The sequence below is a fragment of the Caloenas nicobarica genome, chromosome 3 (genome assembly GCF_036013445.1).
Source record: "Caloenas nicobarica isolate bCalNic1 chromosome 3, bCalNic1.hap1, whole genome shotgun sequence".
In the NCBI taxonomy this organism is placed as follows: Eukaryota; Metazoa; Chordata; class Aves; order Columbiformes; family Columbidae; genus Caloenas; species Caloenas nicobarica.
In genome coordinates, this window is record NC_088247.1 from 38,935,064 (window position 1) to 38,954,931 (window position 19,868).

At 37.2% G+C, this 19,868-nt stretch overlaps 1 protein-coding gene across 1 annotated transcript in view; it reads right to left on the reverse strand.

Moving 5' to 3' along the window:
- The window catches only part of RNGTT (RNA guanylyltransferase and 5'-phosphatase), a 181,805-nt gene that overhangs the window by 116,779 nt on the left and 45,158 nt on the right, over nt 1–19,868 (reverse strand). Inside the window, exons 9-10 of the mRNA XM_065630920.1 lie at nt 15,549–15,684; nt 8,687–8,758 (exon numbers count right to left, since the gene is read on the reverse strand). Of these exons, the coding sequence (XP_065486992.1) occupies nt 8,687–8,758; nt 15,549–15,684 (208 nt within the window). The remainder of the gene's footprint in view (nt 1–8,686; nt 8,759–15,548; nt 15,685–19,868) is intronic.

Genomic DNA, 19,868 nt, shown 5'->3' on the forward strand with positions numbered 1-19,868 from the left:
TTTTATATGTAAATAATTTATTTTGCACTGAATTTAGGCTATCTGCAAAGTCAAATATCAAACACAGGGCTTTACTGCTCCTGTTTTTTCCAATTATTTTTCCTAGTGCTTTTGTTGCACATAGTACGGAGGCATCCTTACCTCTCCAACAGATATTAGATGGTCCAGTCAATATTTTCTCTTTCTGCTTCTACTCTCCTCACACTCTCTTCCTTTCTAGAAGCCATTCACAGTGACTCTTCATAAGAATAGCTATTGATGGGTTTTTACAGGGCTGTCTTTATGACAAAAATTTATCACTCCAGTGAATTAAAGAACAGTGGGGAAAATCCTATATCTTAAAGACATTATTCAGGGCGTTTCATACTTGAAAAGATTATGGCACTGATTTTTTTAAACTATAAATCACTTCATAGTATTTTTTAAAAGTCTGCCTAGTACAGTAAGCATAAAGTCTCCTAAAAACTAGAAAAGAGAAAAAAAAACATTAACAACCAGCACTGATTCACAAACACTATCTCAGAAAAGGAATCATCTACCTTTCCTAAACCATGATAGAACTAAAAATTAAGTATCTGCTTGTAACAGACGTTATACTCCTGAAGACTTGTAAAAGATCTATAATTTCAGTACACAATCTGTCTTTAATATATCTAGTTCATTGTGTGCATCATTAGCTTATAAATAAGAAACACTAATTACTATTATACTAATTTCAAAAGAAAAGTGTTATTTTTTCATATCTCTTTTTAAAAAGAGAAATATTATAAAAAGGATGAAAATATGGCCTTCACATTCTCTCCTGGACTGTAGCAGTCACTCAGGTTATTCAAATGTACTAGATATAGAAAAGAAAATATTAGCAAGGTCCTGCTTTCACCTTCATAAAACCTATCCTGCATTACATAGTTATTTTGGATTGGGCATTTCTTTCTGATTAAATTTGATTATTTTATTTCTTTAGTTCTTTTCCCCTAGAATCATAAAAATATGGGAAGGCAAGAGACAGGGAGAAAGCTGAAAATATGAAATATTACAGCTAGATTAATTGTAGGCAAGGAGGAATTAAAACTAAGTTAGGGAAATAAGACATGACAACTTTTGGACGCACTCTCACTGCTTTCATACAACATCCCCCCAGCCATCCTCTATTTTGCTTATAGTTTTTCCTGGTTTGAAATATACGGGACATTTAATCATATGCTACAGTTCCTAGCACAACAAGAAGACTAAAAAAATTGCAAATAAAAAGTGAGGTATTTTAAGGCTAAAAATGTGAGAGGCAGAAAACTGTTTGGTAAAAAACAAACAAACAAAAAAACACACTGAGGAAAGCTCTTTAAGGAAACCTTCTAAGAACAAAAAATTCGTTCGTGGACTTTATTCTCTAAATTGTATAAGGTTTGAAATATTTCAGAGTTATTTTCATTTACAATGCAACTTCAGCTTTCAGGTCTTGTTTTGTATTTTTTTTGTAGCAAGTTTCACTGTTTGCTGCAAAAGTGTCACATCAGAGTAAGCGAGTAAAAGTAACAGGACCTGAACACCTGATAAATATAAAGGATTTCATATCATGGCAACTCCTAAAGTCACTCTTGGAGAATTGCTTGTCCCTGTGTCTCTCCTCCAAGGAGTAACACTTCGTGCCATTTTCCCCTGACAATTAAACTAGCGATAATCTGCCATTCAAAAAGGTTCTCATGAGACACACCTCACGTTAAGGTATGGAAACACTTACCTTTAGGGAACAAAACAAGACATGACAAAATTTAATACACTCCCTTTGCTTTCATGTAATATTCCATTAAGCATTCTTTATTTTGGAACATGTGGAAAACAAGCCACCTTCACTGCAATCCATAGTGCCCTCTGGGTTTGGGAAAGGAGGATCTAACTCAGAGATGTAAGGGAAAGGAAGAAATCAGACGTGTTTTTCACACGATCTAACCAGCAAGTAACACAGTCAACCTTCAAATGAATTAGAATGCTAAAGAAAGCTCCCCAACAACAAGCAGCTTATTAGACAGAAAATATAAAATGAAGAACACAAAACCACCAGAGATACCCTGGTCAGCGTGTACTAATAATCAATCGTCAGCAATAATTTACTTTTTGTAGACATCACAGCAAAAGAGAGTTTTGAAAAGACAGATGCAAAAAAGCATTAAAATGCTACTTTTCAGTTACCTATGCGCTTTACTCAAGCACAAGGAACAACAGGGAAGAAAGCACAAGTTATCTGTTTGAAAGTTTACAGAACAGGGAAGGAGATTTGCAAATTTTGCTGCTCAGACCTACAAGCCAGGTTTTCGATGATGAATAATAGATAATCAACAGGGGAGGGGAATAAAGCAGGAAAGACTTTGAAGACGACAGCCAGCTAAGAGCATTTCTGTCCATCCATTTCCACAGATCCAAAAGCCTCCACTGCTTCACTCCTTTACTGCGTTGATTCTCCATCTCACGAGCTCTCCTCGCCCACCATTTGTTGCCCTCCCTATTCTGTGATGCTGCCCCATTCATATAGCCTAAAGAATAACACACATTACCTGGCCAAGCTGCCCTTGCTCTCAATAAATTGCATTATGAAAAGGGGAGGAGGAGGAGAAAGAAATCTTAATGCGTCCCCCCCAGTGTGACACCAGAAAGAGAAACGAGACACAATTGAGTAGATGCTCTCTATTTCATTTACCTGACACCTCTGAGCCATAATAAAATAAATTAGTATATACAGATTTGAGAACGCAACACACAGTAAAAGCACTGCTACAAACACTTGTTTGTAGCACTTGTTAGGTATGTCTCCGCAAAAAATAACAGAAAGTGTGCAAGAGTAAACATGTGCACAGCACTCTCATTTTCCAGTACTGTTAGTAACAAAAGCTTTTTAAATCTGTATTTTGAGGTGGCATCTTTTGAGAAATAACCAGAATTAAAAGTAAGAGTGGACAGATGACTGGCAACCAGGTGCATTGGTAAACAGAAAAGATGCAATTAAACACTTGCATCTCTGAATTGTGCCCTCAGAATTTTCACGGTACATTTCAAAGATAAGGTTAATAGGCTAATAAATGAGAGACAGCATGTACTGTGAGCTTTACATCACTTTAAAATTAGGTTTGTAACAGAAAAATCAGACATGGTAATATTTTACAGGGATTTAAAATAACAATTTTTCATGCATGAATTCAATGAGCACATTGGCTGTGGGCTGGATTTATGACCAGCATATCGGTTTACCATGACAAATTTTATCTAGTAGCTACAGCATTGTTATGCATAATGGCAACCAAAGAAATCTTGATCTTCAATTAATTCAATGTACAAAGTATTGGGAAATTTAGTCAAAATTCTATCTCCTTTCTAAACATTAAAATAATTATTCTTTTTCAAGCATTCAATCTATTCTTACCATTGCAATCTGGTCTCATGAAAACTTGGCTAGAGTTTAAAAATTTAAAGATCAGGGTTAGAAAGGAAAAGGAAAGTACTATTCATTTTCAGCATCTTTGCTAAGAATGCGTTAATTAGATCTTACATTGTACCAGTGTTACTTTTTATTACTTCACTAAAGAAAAAAAATAGTTGCTTAAGTTCAGTGTCTATACATCTACACGCAGCTATTGAATATGATCTAAGAAAAAGCCTCTCAAAACAAGGTTTCTCAGGAAGAGCTGTCTCAAACATGACTGGAGAATGAAGAATTCTTTTGTGGATTGTTTCTTATGAACAGGGATTTAGCTTTCCTTACATTTTCTTCTAAGACTGTTAATTCTGTTATCAGCTTCCTCTCTTACACTAGAGTTACCCACCTAATTTTACCTTTTTATTCACTATTCAGGTGAAAGACGTAGCGCTATACCGCTACTCTGACTGTAATCATGAACTCAACTACATACACACACAAATCAGGAAGCTGAAAAGTAACAGACATTGCAGGGATCTTGCTCTGTAGTCATTAAGACTAAACACCATAGGGAATGTTGGGTGCCATTAGCCTTTTATGTTCAGAGGAATACAAAAAAATCCAGATTTCATGTGTGAGGAGCACACACATAACCAGTGACATAAGCATGGACAAAAAACCTTCAAGTAGGATATTAAAAATTAAATAAATACATGCATTTTTAATAAATACTTTGTCATTTTTCCATGAGAAAAAGATTATTCTTAGAAAACTAAAAAAAAAAAAAAAAAAAAAAAAAAGGTGGTAAGAAAAGATAAACTGTGTTACAATTGATTTCTGCTTCTAGGAATATTTCACGTGCCAAATGTGACTTGACACGATAATGACATCTTTGCCATCCTGGTGCCATCTTCTCCACAGACAAGCAGAAGTGGCAGATTAGTTTCCATGCTGCTTGGATCTTCTTTTACCCTCCACAATAGAATTCTGCTGTATGACATGATATGCGACTATTTGTTATTCCACTTGATTCTCTTCTTTTCAACGTAAGGAGCATTCACGTTCTCTGCTCTAAGCCCCTAAAGGCACATTAACAGCCATACACCCCATGTTTCACAAAACAGCACTTTCTGAACTTCAGAGAGGTGAGGCCCGAGTCTGTGAACAAGACGACACTCTGGGTACAACTACACTGGTGACCCAACAGGGCAAAGGCCCCTGGAGCCATTGGCTGGCTGACCACGGTCACAATCTCGCCCTCCAAAAGGCGATGACGACACCTCAGAACACCTGATCAGAGCGGTCCCCAGGCAATGTCAAACTTTAAACAATTCTCAAGAACTGCTCAAGAGCGTTGTAGCCAGTCAGAGCCAAAGCTGTGCCAGGGACCCTTTTAACTACTTAAAAAGAGGATAAACTTTCGGCAGCAGGATCCTGCCCTTTGCACAGTTCCATATTTTAGTATACATGTATGCATTGCTTGGAGTGATGACTTTATATACTTTGAGTTGCTCTTTAGAGAAAGTACCATGCAAAGCAGAAAAGAAAAAGCAGGGATTGCCGTGGGTTTCCTCAAAGAGCTGAGGTCAAAAGGCGGGTTTCTTTCACTAGCATATAGCTTGCTTTCTATGAATTTTATTTTAGCATGTGAGATGAAAGCACTAAGACAGCAATGTCCTATTTTGAGTTGCTATAATAATCAACATCATGATTCAGAATGAAGAAAATGAAAAAAAAAAATTATTTTTTTTAATCTCCAAAGAATCATTTGTTTTTCCTGACAAAGGCATCTCTTGTAACACAAACAGATGTGTTACCACAAGCTTCTAAAAACTAGATGTCACAGAAACAGTGATTAAAAGAAATGAAGTCAAAGGGTTCCATCAACATCCCTGAAGACTGACTTTTGCAGCAGCCACAGGTGATAAGCACCAGAATTCAATACAAAATGTATCATGGAACGAGACAGCCAAGATAGATTATTTCCACGTTTTCCCGAAGAACTCCAGCACAGGTCTCTCCTGGTCACTTAAACTCAATTGTTACTTTCCTTCTTCCTAAGACTTTTCCTGTGTAGACATCTACAGCCAAATACACACTACACATAAAATCAATCTATTCTCTTAGTTTCCTTTGCTTCTTTCTAGAAGGCTGCTGTAGTCTATTCCTGAGACACCACAACAAAACTGAAAAGCTAAGCAAGCCTCACTCATTACCATGTGGATTAAAATTTGTTAAAAGGCAGGTCTTTGCCCACTCTCATTTTTCTCCCTTGCTTTGTTTCTACAGCCTCTACTCATGCTTAGGTTTCTGTTACTGTTCTCTCCTGATGAACACGTCATTCTTGTTTAAGGTGAGTTCCTTACGTCCTCTGGGTCACGCTCAGGTGAAATCCTGACTAAGCCTGAGGAAAGATCCCCTAATGTACTGAGACACTCAGGTCCATGATTCCATGATGTTCTTCCAAACTCATAGCAGCGAAATCCTGTCGCTCACATGCCAGGCAGTGAGTACAGTAACTCCACCACTCACTTTCAGAAGACACAACTACTTTCAAGATCGAAAGGAGAGATGTCAAATTTTAGGGCACCTCACACAGCTGTCTCTCAGGTTGTTTTGGGGTTTTCTTCAGGCTGGGGGGTTGTTTGTTTTGGAACGGGGGTGGGGGAGAATGTTTTGTCTTTAAACAGGACTAATGCTCTGTGTAATTATTTGATTTGAAGATCTGCTAGGAACATTTACACAAATCTAACTTACACAACTTAAAAAGGAGCTTATCCTTTCTTGCCAATTACAAGTTTTTAATACATTTACTTCTCTTGGTGATAAAATGCTGCTGATCATTTCTTGCCAAGACAAACATCCTCAGGTGCCCATTTTTGTAATTAAGCTTCTAAAATTAACCTAAAAACCTCTGTGTTTTTTAATCTGTGTAGTAGGACGGATTGCTAATGACTTCTTGCAGCTGAAGCCCTGCTTGTATTGATACTGATAACATTATCTTAATTTGTCCTTGACATTAAAATAGTATTACATAGTAACTAACTCCTCTCTCTCATTCCCAATGCATTTAAAAAACAAGCAAACAAACAAAACCAAACAATCTTTAAAGCTTTTACAGCCCTGCTCAAAAGCAGACTTTCCCCAAAACCTAACAATCCTCTGGAAACCCTCTGTTTTTCCTGTTTGCCAAGTGGGATTCTTCATCTTAAGTCTGGACACTTCACTACGAATGGGGGTTTCCTCCCCTTCCACCCCAAAAAATGTTTCACTAAACTAAGTATGACTTTCAAAAAGTGCTATTTTGCTAGGACAGTATATGCATATCCCACGGTGAAGGAAGATGGAGACTGTACACTCCCTAACTTAAACTTAATTTTCAAAGGCAGAGTAACAGCAACGAACGGCAGGTTAGACACAAAGTGAGAGCAGAGACAAGGAAAGACACGAAGGTAAATAAACAGGGAATCACAGGTGGAGGAACAGGTAAGAAAATTTAAAGGAAAAATGAGAACCCAGGAGTGGTAACAGAAGATTGTATCTTTCAGATGTCTACCAGGAAATTCTACTTACTGAAAAGTCCTAACCATAGGAAGGGATCCAGGAAACTAACACTCTTCAGAAAAGGCTAAAGAAAATATCACTAAGACGCAGAATTAAAATGAGTTAACAAAAAGCTTCGGTTCCTAATTTAACATGTGTTCCACACAAACCATTACTTTTAAAAGCAGCTGTCCTATGTCACAGTCTGACTACACTTCCAAGAATACCAAGGTCCTTTTTTCGGTGACTGGTACCGTGCCTACATTTGCAATTCCCACTTAGAGCAGCCTGCTCAAGCTGAGCAGTACCTTACTCAAGTCTGGAAGAGTCAATGGTAGTTTAGAAAGTCTGAAACACGCAGTGGTTTAGTAATACTGGTTGCCCTGTTAGGAGCAAAGTAAGGACTTCATTCACTGCTTCCCATGGGCAGGCAAGTGTTCAGCCATCCCCAGGATGCTCGGGCTCCATCACACATAATGGTTACTGGGGAAGACAAACACCATTGCTCCAAATGTCCTCCCTTTCCTTCTTCCCCCAGCTTCATATGCTGAGGAAGATGTCAGATGGCGTGGAATGTCCCTTTGGTCAGCTGTCCCAGCTGTGTCCCCTCTCAACCTCTTGTGCCCCCCCAGCCCGCTTGCTGGTGGGGTGGAGTGAGGAGCAGAAAAGGCCTTGACTCTGTGCAAGCACCGCTCAGCAGCAACTAAAACACCCCTATGTTATCAACACTGTTCTGGTCACAAATGCAGAACACAATACCATATGAGCTACTACAAAGTAAATTAACTCTATCCCAACCAAAACCAGTACACATTTTCTGTTTTCACAAATTATTTTTAAAATTGTTTTAAAAAAAAATATCGATACAGTTAACCTGATACTTCATAAAAGACATTTTCTCTTCCTCAGACTGAAAAATTTATTTCATAATAAGGGCTAAAAAGTGGAACACGTTGTCCTCAAATAAGCTTCAGTAGAAGACTCTGCCATAAAACCTCTGACTAACTTCAAATTCCACATATATCATTACTTTTTTTGGAAAAATAGAAGAAATTTAAAAAAAAAAATCTATAAAAGATAACATACAAGAGCCCTTTGGTAACATTCAAACCTTTACCATACTTGAAAGCTGCTTTAAAGAAAAAAAGTTCCTCATTTTCTGTATTGTCTAACAGCTCTTACTTGTGACCACAAAGACTTTCTTCCCAGCTGTCAACAAAGGCTTCTCCTTTTCCACAGCTTCCACAATATTTTTCTTTATTACATATTTTCCCTACAGCCAGTGCAAACAGGAGAGCCTGCTGTTGAGAGCTTAACAAAGGACCAGTTGCCTGGTTTCAAAGAGAAATTTGAGAAAGAGGTGATGGAGCAGCCTAACAAGGAGCACTGTGATGCTCTGGTAACAAATATACCACTTACAGCCTAACTTCTCCCTCCTCTCTCAATTTCACTGCCTAAAGAGTTCAAACATGCTCTAGAAATGGGAAATTTTCCAACAGCGTTTAGCCGACTGTTTCAAACCACCATCTTTTTCTGAGCAGGTAGAAATAAATCAATGGCTATTATAAGGCTGCTTTCAATCTTAATTCTGATGCATTGCTTGTTATCGAGTTACAAAATACCCAAATGCTTTTGGTGTTTAAATTTACCCTGAAGCTTGTACTTATACAAATAAGATTAAAATAGAAATGGCAATCAATAACTAATGATAAAAACAATAAAACTGGAAGTACTTACATTAAACTTAATAATGTCATATATCAAGTACCGAGGGACAACCTGTCCATTAACCTTGTCGATGATCATTTCCTTAAAAGAAAAGAGATGACATTTACATTTATTTCATTAATATAGAAGAATGTCAACACATTTAGTGCACATACCTGTAAGCATGACACAATCAAATACTGGCCGTATCTTTATTATGAAAAAGATTTTACAATAGGTCAAGATTATAAAAACATTATTATGGTCTTAAATGTCTCTCATGAAGCATTCAATAGGAAGCCAGGAAGCTGTACTAACGCTCAACATTCTGATCTGCAACAATTGTACATTCGTTTCCCCACAGCTTTCAAAATCACCACCTTTCTTGCGTGAATAATGAATTTTCAGAAACCTCAGTAACAACTGTGATCCTAAGTCAACCAAGCACTTTTGGAAGTCTTGCCTACGCGAAGAAGTATGACAGCAAGGAAGTAAAGAACAGGCATTAACATCCATTTTCTATGCTCAGGTTGGATCTTTTCCATGTTAACAGCACTCTGGGCAGCAGTGACAACTGGAATTTGCTTGAATGTTACACTGTGACCAAACAGTAGGGTTCCTTCAAATGGAAGCATCACAGATAGTATCTGTATCACACGAAATTAGTGAACATTCAATATATACTGGTAAAACATCTTGAAAATACATCAGCTAGAAGAAAGACTATTAATGATCAACACCCAAACAAACACAAAAGTGTTCCCTGAAGCTACTGGTCTGTACAGAAATATATAGACCTTATGTGCTGGTGCTTGCATCTTTAACTCAGGTTTCCTATTATATTTATTAGACATAGTTTATTAGTTTGATAAACTAATAAAGAATATTTAGTTTCATATAAATTAGTCATGATTGAAAATGGTAGCAATCGACCAATTAGTAAATCTTTTTCAGAGCCAAATTTGAAATACTCACTTATCTAAATGCAGTCAGTCTCCTCCCTGCCCCCCTCACCCCATCCAATTCTTGGCTAATAAGTCAGTTGTATCAGTTAAGGATTTTTTGCGCCAGTATCAAGTTAAAATTCCAAATTCACACATATGAGATAAAACAGTTGGAAAAGGTGAAAATATTTCACTATAACATGATAAAAAACACAACTGTGAGCTCAAGAGTTATTCCAAAAGAGAACCTTACATCAGCTCAAATTAATTTTGGTTAGGTTGTTTCTTGCTAGGTCAGCAGCATTTTTACGTTTTATATTTTAACTTCTCTTAGAATCCACAACTTCTACAAAGTAAACCCAAACGAGAGTCTCAATGCAAGATTGATTTTCAGTCTGTACACATACCAAGCTTCTTGAGTTGTACATACTATTTAATCACATTCGGCTTTAAAAAATAAGCAAGCTGTTGAAAAAATATTGATTTTTTTTTTTTTTTTAAGGCAAACACAAAGCCTCAAGCATTTAAAACTAAACTAGAAGATATGAACCTGGTGTTCTCAAAAACCATTGGGAACTATAAGTTGCCTACTTAATATTTTGGAATCTCATTTTCTGTGATGACAACACTGAGATGCAGATTGGACTTTCACAGCCAAATGCAGCATCCACAGGTGTTGTGAATGACTGCCTGAAGTGACCTGACACATCTTGCTACATCATTAAAAAAAATTCCATGCTTGAAAAATATTCCTTTGTAACATTACAATATCTTACTCTAAAAACCATTTAGTTACAGGTAACTATAACAAAACGCCATTCTGTTACTTTGCAGCATTTAGGTAAGACACCAGTGAGCTATCAAAGGAACAGCAAATGCAGTGCTGCAATGCTTTCATAGACAATAAACTTTATAAATAACTACCAGAACGGATGGAGTAGGTACGTCCTAAGAGAGAAAGAATGCATGATGTTCAAATTTGGAAGACTGTGTGAAGATATAATGTGGGGAGGGAGGGGAAGAAAAAAAAAAAAAAGGAGGGGCGAGGGGAATAGAAAAAAAAAGAAACCAAACCAACAAAAAAAACCCCATAAAAACACAAAAACACAGAATTCCTGATAATAATGAGGTGAAATGAAGAACAAAGTAAAACCGAAACAAAAGAATGTTACCATACTTCTTTAAAGTTTCAGTCACGTTAGCAGGTGTAATAAATTTTTAATATACATTTAACTGAACCTATGTTAAAGGACTCATTTCCTCAGCATACATATTGATAGCCTCAGCTTTGTAAAACGCTGAAAAAATTTCAATGCCTGGTATTACAAGATTTTATGTTTAATTTTCAAAAATCTGAATCTCTGGTTACTCAGTTTAATCATAGAATCATTTCGCTTGGAAGAGACCCTCTGGATCATCAAGTGCAACCATAACCTAACCTAACTCTAGCACTAAACCACGTCCCTAAGAACCTCATCTAAACGCCTTTTAAACACCTCCAGGGATGGTGACTCCACCACTTCCCTGGGCAGCCTGTTCCAGTGCCTGAAAACCCTTTCCGTGAAATTTAAGACAACTTATAAAATACAGCCAAGAGGACCAATGATGATTTTTTTAAACCTTCTCTGGAATTTCCAGTTTTAACACAAAACTAATTTTACAAAGAAACTTTTCCTCTACCTCAGTCACGTATAAACCTTTTTGACTCTATTACTGGTCAAATTCTCCTCCTTCCTCACATCCTCACTTCTTTTCTTCCTCCCCTGCCTCTTGCTCTCTTTTCACATCCTGACTGAAATCCCAGCTGCTAGAGCAAATAAACAACAGCACAATATGCCTTAGTGGTAGAGATGGCAAATTCCTGCGCTGCTCATCTCCATCACGACAACATTCACTGCTCCATTAGTTTTGCCAATACAACTGTTGTAAGGCAAAAGCTGTAAAGCGATCATAAGAAAGATTCAGATTAGAAATAGTCTAACACATCATTATTTAATAGTCTGATTTCAGTATCTTCCTTGAAACTATGAGAACTGAAAAAATACTTCAGGGAACAGACCTCAAAGGCAAATCCACAAAAAATGTGGTATTTGAGAAACTGATCACGTCCTAACTCACTCACTCTGATCCGAGTAATAACCTCCTACTCTAAGGCTATATTTAAGTCATTTTTAGATAACTAAAAACTTAAACCCAGCAGCACTCACATGACATGATAATAGAATACAAAATCTTCCATGAGACACATCTGCATCCATACGTTTCCTTTTATGGACCCCATGTAGAGTTACAGCCGCTATTGTGAGTTTCACAATTACCACTGCTAGTAAGTATGATCTTTACCACTTGTCCTTTACTGTTATTTTAGGTATTAGCTTAACCTGCAGGCCTGTAGCACAAGGTCCAATGGCCAGTTTCTTTGATGTGACCTGGCAAAACTGTGCTGGTGTTAATCTCTTAATCTTCTGGTGCTGCAGAGCATGGTCTTACAGAGCATTAGAAACAGCAGCTGTGCTAAGAGCTTTTAGCTGGACAAGCACCAAAAGAAAAATGCTGGACTGACAGCTCATGGACTTTTTCTTTTTTCCTGGAATTACTTATCTAACGAGCAACTCAGACTTAAAATAACCCAAAATTTAATCACAAAGCAAAGGATCTCAGTTCACCAGCCACTTGCAGAATGTATTCTTTGTTGACACAAAGTATGGCATCAACTCTAATCACACATCTGTTTACTGTTCCTTTTCATCCTCTGCCTTCCCTTTGTCCATTTATCTTCAACCCAATTCTAGCCATTGCTGTATTTCAGGAGTGAAAAGAGTTTTGTTTTTTTTTTTAATCTACTTTTTCACAAAGCACCAGCCTTTGCAAACTCAAAAAGTTGTAAGTTATGCCATTTCTAACAGAGCTTACAAATGAGTGAGGTGTGTACTGATACAAAAACATCAATCAGTCTCGCTCTCCACTTTTGGAGTCCTTGGCCCTCCTAAGACTCCAAGTGTGAACAATATTTTATATATAAGTAAAATAAAATATATATACAATTGCATTAAAATTTCAAGAAGTATTTCAAGCCTAAGAATGCCTCTGCATTTTCTGCTTAACTGTTCTAAAGCTAAGCAGAACGCCAAGAAAGTTCCTGAAAATAACTAATTAGTTTTCTTGCATGACAGCCAAAACACTTGAACAAAAAATCTATGCATTCACTCAGAAAACAGCATGGAAGCAAAACACTTGGCTTCTAAAGGAATACTTCATATTATACTAGTCACCTGCAGGTAATATTCAAATTAGCTTTAATGAGCTTTGCAGAAAATGTTCTTCCCTGCCAGGGGAACATCACAACTAAGAGCTGGAGATGAGTAGAGGGGGTTGCAGGAGACCCCTTATCACCCAAGACATAACTGATCATAGTCAGAACCAGCTGCAAGTCACTTCAGCCTGAAGTGAACCATAAATGCATTTGAAATTCTCAAAGACAACCACATGAAAGGCTTACACCAAAAGCCTAAAAGCAAGTTAATAGATCACTGAATTCATGGAAATCGCCTTTATGAAAGTTTTATATACACCGTCATTCTAAATAAAGTTAGAGGAAATTATCTTTTGTATTCTTAACACAAGTAGTTGTTTTGCTGCACAGCACTGATATCTGTTTTGTCTTGCCTTCTTTCTCATATTTTTTAAGATAACCATAAAGCAATGGAAATTGGGCCATCTCATTCTATACTTTCATTCTCTGAAAGAGAGAAAGCTACTTTGAGGGCAACAAGTATGAAGTATTTCAACCTGCAATTAAAAAATTAACTTCAACAGCCCTGCAGCACTAATTAGCAAAATATGTTAACATAAAAAAGCCAAATTTTTCTTCCTATGGATTAAAAAAAAAAGAAAGAAATCATGCATATATCCAGAGTAAGAGAACAGTCATGGAAATTATCATTTGGCACCAACATTAAACAAATATTCAATTACAAAGCTAAGCTGTTCTGGTGCTTTCTCGTGCTTCACATAATATGCAAAGTTTATTCTCAAACCTGTTGAAAGGAATTTCAGTTGAAAAAAAAAATATTCCATCAACAGTTTGGTTTTTTTAACTGACCATACTTAAATATGTTTAGAAAACTGTACTATTAAAAGTATTTATCCATTAAAAGGTGTTAATTTTATCTCAAGGTACTTCATTCAACCAATACTTGTTCATTTAATGTCATTTTGCTTTCCACTTCCTGAAAAAAGGGCAGTGGGGGGGGGGAAGCACAGCAAGACTAATTTTCTGCCAATAAAGTGAAATACTGAAATGCAATATAATGGCCAAACTTTTACAGAATAACGAATGAAGTTATAGCTCATGTCCTGGGTAACTGAGAGAACTTAATTTATTCTTAAGACACTTAAACTGGGAAACACATCACAGCAGATCAGAGCCCCTCTCCCACATCCCACGGCCACATTTATGCATGTATTTCAATATACCTGCAATCTCATTTTCCACCATGTGCATATTAGCCACCCTTACTACATCGTCTGGTTTGAAATGCAAAAAAAAAGAGCAGCAGTTTCCCTGAAGAACACCTACCATTGCACCATATGGACACTGGCAAGCCATTACTTTCTCAAGAGCCTCAGAAAAAAAAAGAGCAGGGGAAGGGGAAAAAAAAAAAAAAAAAAGTACTAGGCTTTTTATCTCAACAGTATGGAACGTAATGTATGTCATTAAGAATATTATTATGTATGTCATTAAGAAGCTGCCTGGCTGAAGAGGCTCCTACCAGATTTGACAGCTCGTGTAGCCACTTTTGAGCTGACAGCACGGCATTTCTTGCATTATGCTCTCAATTTTTCAGTGAAGCAGAGGTGGTGGAAAATATTCCATTATCTGCTCCTCTGTCCTTGAGACAGTACATTGCTCCTTGCAATAATCCTCACAGATTCGATTTACACATGCGCCACATGTAAATGTGTGTTCAGTACGACAGATCATTGACAGAAGTGACATTTCAAGAAGGATAATGACAGCAAAGGCCTGAGAAAGGAAGTCAACAACGACAACGTGATCTCCCATATCTGAAAGGTGCATTAGGCCTCAGAAGACCAAACTGGAAGATCATCTCAGACATTCAGTACTTCAGCAAGCCAGAGTGACAGCAATGTAAAGGGCCTGCAATGCTACTGCAACATGATAAGAAACCAAATTCATCTACAAGGACAGATATTTAGTATAAGACCTAATGAAGTTGCTTTGCTCATCTGAAATAGGAAGGTCAAGAAAGGAGTAATCTCTTCTTGTGCCTATTGTTCTGAAAAGTTTACCAAGAATACTCCAGGCCAGCCTTCTATCAAGAAATACAAATGTTTGACACTTTGTTTTAGAATTAGCTTACAAAGTTCATTAGCAAGTTTACATAATTTAAATTAGCATGACAACTTGGAAATGTTTTAGTCATAAACAAATGTAACTAAATCATTCCTAAATCACAGTCAATAATTTGGATGAGCTAAAAATAAAGGTGACAGAAGCAAAGACATCAATTCACAAGAGTCTATCAAAAGAGGATGAAAATTTTATCAAGTTTTAGAAATATTGACATTAACTGGGTTGAATTTACTATATTTACAGTATCAAAATACAAAGCTGTAACGAGAGATCAGGGTCTGCATTATTTCTTTAGATTCTGTTTGAGAATTTTCTCATATTTAGAGTATGTCACCTCAATACTTTGATTTATTTCAAAGACAAACAGCTCCCCCAAGAGCAGTCATCATTGCTACTCTGTAGATAAGAAATGACTTATGAAGCATAATCCGCACATTCAACCAGCGACTGAATCTATATTACTCCTGAAATCCCATGATCCACTGATGCAGGCCTAAAAACTTGGCCCTGTTTATAAACAAAAGCAAACGGCACTGAAATTGTTACAATAATTATACAGTATTCTCCTTACCCCATCCAGAAGAGTGTTTGTTAGATGTGTGCGAAGGTCTTTACGAAACGGAAATTCCAGGTTAGATACATGAAAAATCGAATTGTCTCTATCAATCATATAAACTTCATTCTTGCCATCAATTAGCATCATGTACCTGAAAAAGCAATGTTAAGATATTATATTTAAAGGCATATCCTCTAAATATCTACTAGATCAATTTATTTTAAGCACTAAAAAAGAGCAAGTATGACAGGCGTTATAAAAAAGCATGGTAGAAGGAACTTTTTACAGTTAAAAGTTTAAACCTATTATGTCAGGAAAGCAATTTAGTTCAATGCAATTATCACAAAGAAAATATTTCAAAGAGGGAAGTTCAGAACAGATATAGATATAGATACAAAAGAATGTTGCTGTGTCCAGACAAAATGATGTCTGACATCTATTAAAAATAACAGGGGTTTTAATGCTGTAAGAAACACATGTGGCTAATTCAGTTAGATTCAGCTAAAAGATCTTTTATTCATGTTTTCCCTTTCTTAAGTGGACCAGAACTTTGCCTGATATAAATCTGCAGAGTTTCATCCAAAAGAAACACCCTTCCTATCTATCATTGGTTATCTAACACTGCAGTATTGCAAAGTCCCAGCCAACTATTGAGCCACTTTTCATTAAAACACTGATAAATTTACCCCAGGTACCTTGCTCTCACATTACGCACACTGAAAACCTCAAAGCTTTCTACACTGTCACCAGCAACTGGTGAGTTTGGTTCAGTTGCAGATATCTGAATTTTCTAAAAATTTCTTTACATTATGGCAGTACTTGGGAGATGTAGGCATCAGTTTAGACCTCTCTATGCTAAGCCCACAGAAGACTGCTCTACAGAGGTAACATCCTCTATACAAGAAAAAACAGTGAACAAGTAGAAAGAAAAAAAAAAAACACTAAAACAAGCTAAAAGCCCCAAGAGATGCTAAACAGCATGATAGCTGTAACACACCTGAGTTACCTCTGTAAAGTTTTGTTTGATCTTTGCAATAAAAGATCTAACGCAGAGTTTCAGGAAGAATAACAAGGCAGCTACACAGACAAAGGTTTACAGCAGCCTAGGAGAGCACACCTGACTGCAGAACAGAAACTGGAGACATTTCAGCAGAAACTGGTATCAAAGGCCAGATGACAAGTCCACATCCTGGCAGTGAATGAGAAGTAATAAAGGTGCTGAGCATATACCACAAGCAGCTGAAAGTGAAGACTGGCATTTTGAATCTGATACAGTAAAGGAAGACAAACTGTTGTCAGGCTCAGAAGGAGGGCAAAGCAAAAAAGACCAGAAAAAGTGCTTTTTTTTGGAATCAACAAGATGCGATTGCACTTATTAAGACCAGGGAAAAGAACAATATAGTTATCAAGACGTGATTGAATGATCAGACAGGAACCACCATGGCCTAACAGCAGTGCAAAAAATAAGCGTATGAAAGACAAAGCTGACGTGAAGACTCAAAAGTCAAGCCAAGTTCAGTGTCCCAGTCAAACCTGAGTTAAGTCAGTTTTACTAATTACCACCTGAGCTGCTGTAATTGAACTTATGCCTGATCATGCCATAACTAACCGTGTTGGTAGTCTAGACCAAAACTGACAGCGTGACCCTAGGCTGAGCTTTCTTTCACTGATCCTTTCATTTCACCTTGCACACAGACGTGCTGAAAGCACAACTGTTATTATAGAAGTTCTACCGAGAAAAGTGAAAATCACAGAAACCAAACAAGAGAAGAAAACAGGAGCATTAGCAATTGTCAAGATAGTTCAATGGTTCTAAAAGTTCACAACATTTAATGTTCTCATATAGCCTCTGATACAAATAGGGAAGGGACAGATCTTCCCCGAGCAACTATCACAGAATCACAGAATCACAGAATGTTAGGGATTGGAAGGGACCTCGAAAGATCATCTAGTCCAATCCGCCTGCCAGGGCAGGAACACCTAGGTGAGGTTACACAGGAAGGCGTCCATGCGGGTTTTGAATGTCTCCAGAGAAGGAGACTAATTCGTTTGGATTGCAGTGCAGTTTCTTTGACAGTACAAAATAGGGAAATACTTGACTAAAAGATCGCAGGAGATTCACCATCCACATCAGAGTATTTTGAAAGCAAGCAAGCACATTTTGAAGACTAATTCGGCAAAGACCTTTTCATACTTTCAAAAGCCTTTGGACATATGCAGTGGGGAGAAAAAAAACAACAGTACTTTTCATAATTCATCCAGCTCTCCTTGGGAAGTCCTGGTTATAAAGAAACAACAAGCTATCAGTACTCTTTTCTAAAATTCACCTTTGCTCTTGCAAGTAATGCCCACAGGATCCCTGCTGTCACAAAGCAGCAGGAAGCATCCCCCAGAAACCCTGCGGGCAAATGGTCCACGCAGGCAGCTTGTCCTGCTGTTTGCACGGATCCTGCCTCCAGAAATCAGGAGATCTGACGCACAGGAGCACAGCACCACACCTGCAGTTGTACTACTGAAATATTTCTTTAAGCTATGATCGTAATTTATCATAGATCAGCTCAACTAGCGTTTTTCCACACACAGGAGTGTGGAAAGATGTTACATATCAGTGGGGAAAAAAACCAAAGTTATATAGGAGCAGAAAGCCTAAAGTCAGGGAAGGGGAGAGTAGATTAAATCAATGCAACTTTAGGAGAGCTGAAAGCTGTACATGAGAAGCTTTACAAAAAAAAGTAATTCAATATACATTCAACGAGATAACTTGGCGCCAGTTCTTCATAAGCAAGAATAATCTACAAAAAGCATTCGTTTTTCAAACCATGTAAATTTATTCAAAACTAAAACTAATTATAAAGAGTGTGTTGTGTTTTTCTCAAAAATTAAAGAAACCATGGTGAGGGAAGAAGTGTGTAACAGAAAAAAAATGTGCACTACATACTTTGAATTTTATAAGTAAGCTTAATTGTACATCTCTGCACTTCCATATTCACTGCCATTTGAAGTCTATGCTTTCATTGTAACTTGCTTCAACAACAAAACAGCATCTAATGCTTCAAGAGACCACCACCACCTTCTCCAGATCTTTCATTCAAAACAAAATCTATGGAAATTTTCTGAAGACTTGGTAGCTGGACAGTCCACCTACCACTAGTGGCGAGATTCCTTCTCTTTCAAGCCACAGCATTAACGTTACATCACTTCTCCCATGACTTCTCTCTCTTTTTAAACTTGTCACTGTCACCTGTTTATATCACAAATTGTAAATGCAGGGACAACAGTAGGTCTTACAACTGCATGCAAAAACTTCCAAAGATCACCAGGAATTACAATTACATCTTACCTCAGAGAGCTACTGAGAAAGAGCACGTGCTTACTTTAAAGACAAAAAAAAAAATTGGTCTCAGGACAAAAAGTTACCTTAATGTCGATTCATTTGTCCTGAGTTTCAGGATAATATGTTTGCCTAACTTAGAAGGTGAACAAGTTCTCTGCATGAGAAAGATGTTAGACTGACCCAAATATGTCTGTTTTAAAAGGGTTTTGTTTGTTCGTGTTTTTTAAGCTGAAAGCCTGAAAACACTCCCATCCCTCAGTTTAATAAACTAGAGAAAAAAAAAAAAACTCTGAATGTGATCCAAACAACAGAATTTGTCAAAATTCTAATTATTACCAATTTGGTCAGGGATGGACTGACATCCAGAAGTGTTCTATGAGCAGCTGATAATTCAAAATGTGCAAGAAGCTAAAGAGATGTGCAACCATGCCCAGGTTTTGGTGAAACCTTAGTTAACGAGGGGGTTTGATTGGCTGGTTGGGTGGGGTTTTTTTTGTTTGTTTGCTCATTTTGCTCAAAAAGTGTAAGTTATGTGCTTAACATAAGGCGTTATGTCTTCTTCAGATGACACTTCGAGCTTTCTTGAAGAAATCTTGTAGACTGCTGATCAGTAAGTTTATGAATATTGCTTGGATGTGACCTTATCAGTGATATTTGAAGAAGTTAATTAAGGTATTAGCAGCATAAGCACTTACCCTGGACTAGAGAGAGCACTTCTGGGCAACACCACATAGGCAAAGAGAGAAGAACAATGATTTCTCACACACATTCAATAGGATCTAAAACAGCACATAGGAGCTTAACTGTCATGCACTGTATCGTACACTGCGAACACTACTTGCTATTACAGCTGTACATTTATTACTAATTATCTCTATTGTGTGAGCACCCAAAAGCTCCAATTAGTAGCCAGGCCGCATTGTATTAGATTCTGTGCAAGTACACAAGATGACATGGTCCCGTATCAGATGGCTCAATCTGAATTTAAAACAAGATGAGGG